Source organism: Hipposideros armiger, unplaced genomic scaffold (assembly GCF_001890085.2).
Source record: "Hipposideros armiger isolate ML-2016 unplaced genomic scaffold, ASM189008v1 scaffold_990, whole genome shotgun sequence".
Taxonomy (NCBI): Eukaryota; Metazoa; Chordata; class Mammalia; order Chiroptera; family Hipposideridae; genus Hipposideros; species Hipposideros armiger.
Genome location: NW_017732340.1, coordinates 276799 through 281306, shown reverse-complemented (window position 1 = coordinate 281306; position 4508 = coordinate 276799). Strand labels below are relative to the sequence as shown.

At 47.9% G+C, this 4508-nt stretch overlaps 1 protein-coding gene across 1 annotated transcript; it reads right to left on the bottom strand.

Annotated features, from left to right (window-relative positions):
• Window positions 1-858: 858 nt before the first annotated feature.
• Window positions 859-2685, bottom strand: LOC109375820 (IQ domain-containing protein F5-like). The gene is made up of 3 exons (XM_019631307.1): window positions 2668-2685; window positions 2345-2482; window positions 859-1287 (listed from the first exon to the last, which is right to left on the bottom strand). The coding sequence occupies exons 1-3, from the start codon at window positions 2683-2685 to the stop codon at window positions 859-861; spliced, it is 585 nt and encodes a 194-aa protein (XP_019486852.1).
• Between the last annotated feature and the right edge of the window lie 1823 nt (window positions 2686-4508).

Genomic DNA, 4508 nt, shown 5'->3' with positions numbered 1-4508 from the left:
GAGAGAGAGAGAGAGAGAGAGAGAGAGAGAGAGAGAGAGAGAGAGACACGGAACCTACTGTTCCAGGTCCTGGGAACACCACACTGAACCCAGAGCCCCTGCTTTCCTGGAGCCCACCCGCTAGTGCTGGGGACAGAAAATAGGAAACATGGTACAATAACCTCAGGTATTGATGAGGACTTTCCAAACAGGAAAGCAGAGTCAGGAGCTAGAGCATAGAGTAGAGGGAGGGGCAGCTGCTTTAATAAGGTGGTCAAAGAAGGCCTCCCAGACAGGAAGCATGGAGCCGATCCAACCCGATGGAACTAGAGCTCCGTCTGCAAGACCATCCCAGGCGCGGGGCCAACGAGTGCTGTGACGGGAGCGTGCTGGAGACGGTGAATAATAGCCCGGCACTCAGGGAGGATTGAGAGGGTGGGATGGCCGGGGTTAGACTGTGCAGGTTTCTGCAGACTTCAGGGATGGCTTCTGGGATTGTTCTAAATTGAAGGGGAAGACATGGAAGGATTAAGAGCATCAGACGACACAAGCCTCCATGGCGCACAAAGGCAGGGGGCGCCATTTACAGAGACCATGTGAAGGAGCCTTGCTGGAGTTGGCTGACTCAGTGGCCCTGCAGCTCCAGCTCGCCTACCAGGGCAGACATTGCTAATCAATCACAGATCCTGTTTCTCCAGCACGAGGCGCTCAGAATCCTCCTCCTCTACCTCGCACCCCGGACAACCCTTGCCGCTTCCTCAGAGCTGGCCTGCGAGATGCCCGGTGTCTGCCATCATTCTCCCTGCCCCTTTGCTGAGATAAGGACTTCCCAAAGCTTTTCAGACAAGATCTGGTGACACACAGTTGGAGCAGACCTGATCAGTTCTTTATTGGGAAGGGGATGCAGCCTGTAATCCGACAAATCTGTGACCCCAGGAAGATTTCAAGTTCAAGTCCCAGCCGGTTTGCTGTGAGTTCGTACCTGCCTCGGAGAAAGCCACAGGTGTGGCAGTTATGCCACCGCCAATACACCTGGATGATACGGACGGCGTGGAGCAAACGGATGTAACGCTGGCGGATGCACCACATGCGGACCCAGGATTGCAGCCTGACTACCGCCCAGGTTTGCCGAGCGTAGGACTCCAGGGCCGCCCGCCGCCTTTCCTCCAGCAGCTTCGCCAGCACCTGCTTCCACCAGCGCTGAATAATGGAAGCCCTGAGCGCCGCGTGCAGCAGCGTCCGGCGCACCAGGGTCCCCCGCCACCAGGCCTGGATCTTTGTGGCTTGCTGCTCTTCATCAGGGTGTACCTTTGAGGGGAGGGGATGTAAGGAAAAAAAGAGAAGGGACACTCAGGAAATGGTCCCCACCCACCTCAGCCCCATGGTGTGCCAGCAAGGGGTCCTGATCCTTTATCAGCAATGGCCTCTTCTTCAGAAGTTCAGCAGCACTGGGCACGGCCCTGTCTGGAGCCAGAAGACCGGACAGGTATCCTGTCTCTGCCACTCTTGGATAATGGACACAGACACATCACTTGTTCTCTGAATCTCAAGGTTCTCATCTGTAACACGGGCACGCCTGCCCTAGCTATCGCTGGGTTATATGGACCCGGTTGGTCAGGCTAGAAAGAGAGCAAACACCATGACCTCAAAGGCCAAAGGGTTATCATGTTCCATCAGGGCTTGACCACCTATCTGGGATACAGACCGGTTCCCTTCGGTGCCCACCCACAGGCTGGAGAAGTGGCATCCTTTGCTCTCCTTTCATGCCTGACTCCAGCTCCAACCCACAACTTCCTGTGACCCTCTGTCAAGTCACAGAGGCTTCCCTGTTTCACGCAGCTTCTGTTTTTCTTGCTTTTTTTTTTTTTTGGTTCTCACATTACTCCAGTTAGCATCCATGTGCACACACACATCCCTACATGATTCTACACTTGGGGTCCCCTTTGCTTGGCAATGTCTTTCCCAAACTCAGCCCTCACCACCCCACTCCCCAACTTTGAATGGTCTGATTCTCACTTGCCAGGGGTTCTCCCCACTACAACCAACTCTCCATGTTTCAGTCACACACCTTTCTCAGACAGAGAAAGAAGTAGGAGAAGAGGAGGGCCACGGATGAGTCAATTCCTACACATTCCAGCTCTGGATGGGACAACCATTCACCCTGGTCGACCTGGGACAGTCTCGGTTTATGATTGTTCTTGAGTAATATTGTAATTCATGGCACAAATGTGTCCTGGTTTGGATGACAAGTTCCATGATGATCCCATGCTATAGGCCACAGAGATCACCCATCACTCATGGGTGACTTGAGTGATTGAGTGATCTGATTTGGGTCAGAGAGAGTGCAGGTGGGGGTCACCCTCACCTTCAACTTGGAGGAACTCGGTTGGGGGGTAGTCGGAGGCTTTTCCTTTTCTTCTTTTGATTCCTCTTCCTCTTCCCCGTCTTTTTCCTGTATTTCCTCATATTCTGTTATTGTGACTTCACACAAATTGCCATCTTTCTGTAACCAGAGTTCAGAGGGGAAGGTGTGGGCAGGTTGTTCTCTGTCCAACGCTGTGCCACGTCCACCTCTTACTCAGCCGCCTGCCTTGCCCAGAGGCCCTGGAGGCAGGACTCGCGCCCTGAGTCAACTGTGGAAATCACCTTCCCCTGCTAGCACCTTTGGGTGGACTGGCCCTCTCTTACACAGCATCGAATGCCCATGGCTTGGAAATAGATGGCTCAGGTCTCCTCAGGTCTTTGATCCTCTAAACTGTCCATAGTTGGGAGCTTGATGGTTCCATCGCTCTTAGGTCTGATCTGCTCCAGCCATAGCTCTGGCAGGAAGAGAGGAGGAGGGGCGAGAGCCATGATGTCATAAGGGCATCTGTGACTCAGGCACCAGGATGCTTTCCAACAGTTGAGCCTTTTTTTGGTAAAAATGTGGAACTCCTGCCCATTCTTTCCTGCCATAAATGCCCCAAATTTGGCTAAAGAGGCAAGGCTCTCGAAATACTAGCCCATTGGCACAAATGTGTATAAAGGTAGTCATTTCAACCTGGTTGATAAAACCATAAATTTGAGACAATTTAAACACTATCAATGGGGAATTCAATTACATGGATTTCAATTCAGTCAAATAATGGAACCAAATGATTAGAAAGAATGAGCTTGGAGTAAAATTCTTAAAAGAAAATTTACAAATGGGCTAAGAAGCACAGGAAAAGATGTCCAACATCATCAGTCACGAGGAAAATGAAAATTAGAACCACAATGAGATACTTCTAAACACCATAGAGAATAGCTAAAATAAAAAATGCTGAGAACACCAAATATTGGCAAGGATGTAGAACCATTGAGCACTGCTTAGGCACTGCTGGGGGTGGGGGAAGAGATGAAAGAGTAGAAACACTTCACAACAGTTTGGCAGTTTCTAATAAAGGTAAGCGTATATCTGTCCTATAGCTCAGCAGTTCTACTCCTCAGTATTTACACAAGAAAAACAACAACTCATGTCCACAAAAGATTTGTGCATGATTGTTCATAGCAACTTTATTCAAATAAGTCAAAATTGGAAACAGCTCAAATGTTCACCAATAGGTGATTAGACAAAGAAATTGTGGTATATTCATATAGTGGAATAATATGCAGTGATAAAAATAAACAAATTACAGATACACACAATAACATAGAGGAATCTCAAAAACCTTATGCTAAATAAAAGAAGCCAGACACAAAAGAGTACTTACAGGATGATTGCATTCATATTAAATTCTAAAACAGGTAAAACTAAACTATAGGTAAAATAATTCAGAATAGAATTTATACTTAGGGTAGGGTTATAAGAAGTATTGTTTGCAAACAGCACGAAGAAAGGAGAAATGTGTTATATCTTATTTTGTGTGGTGGTTACTGAGAAATACAGAATTGTGAAAACTCATCAATTAAGAAGCACTTAATAAAACCACAAAGAATGAGTTTGTTCTCTAGGCATTGACATCGAAAGTATAAGTAAAACAAACTGAAGAACAATATGGTGCCTCTCTAGATACATATTTATATGTATGTGTTATAAAGGCATGATTTTTAAAAAGAGGGGATCAGAGAGATATACATTATAAAAATTTAACCATAATTATCTTTGATGAGGATAGTGGAATTAGGGGGACGCGGTAAATTTCCTGGTTGTATCCCTGTGTCTGGCCCATCTGCCAGGTACCCAGTTATCAGCCTCCTGGGGGAACCTCAAGCCCCCAGGACCAGCCAGGGCCCCCAGCTCAGGCTCAAGTGGCCTCAAGTACTTTCCTGTCTTCCTCTTCCCCATTACTCTGTTTCTGCCACACCAGCCTCCTTGGTGTTCCTTAAACATGCGGGGCACATTCTTGTTTCGGTGCCTTGACACTCAGTGGCACACTCAATGATCACCCATATAAAAGCAAGTGCTCCTCTCCATGCAGCACGCTCTGTCATCCTTGCCTGGTTTTTCTCCACAACAAACATTACCACCTAAACACTCTCTAAATAACTGCTCCAATAGGGCAGGAATC

Coding starts and splice junctions, on each gene's coding strand:
- LOC109375820 (XM_019631307.1), bottom strand. Junction 1,288..2,344: donor CGAGTTCCTCCAAGTTGAAG/GTGAGGGTGACC, acceptor CTCCCCTCAAAG/GTACACCCTGATGAAGAGCA.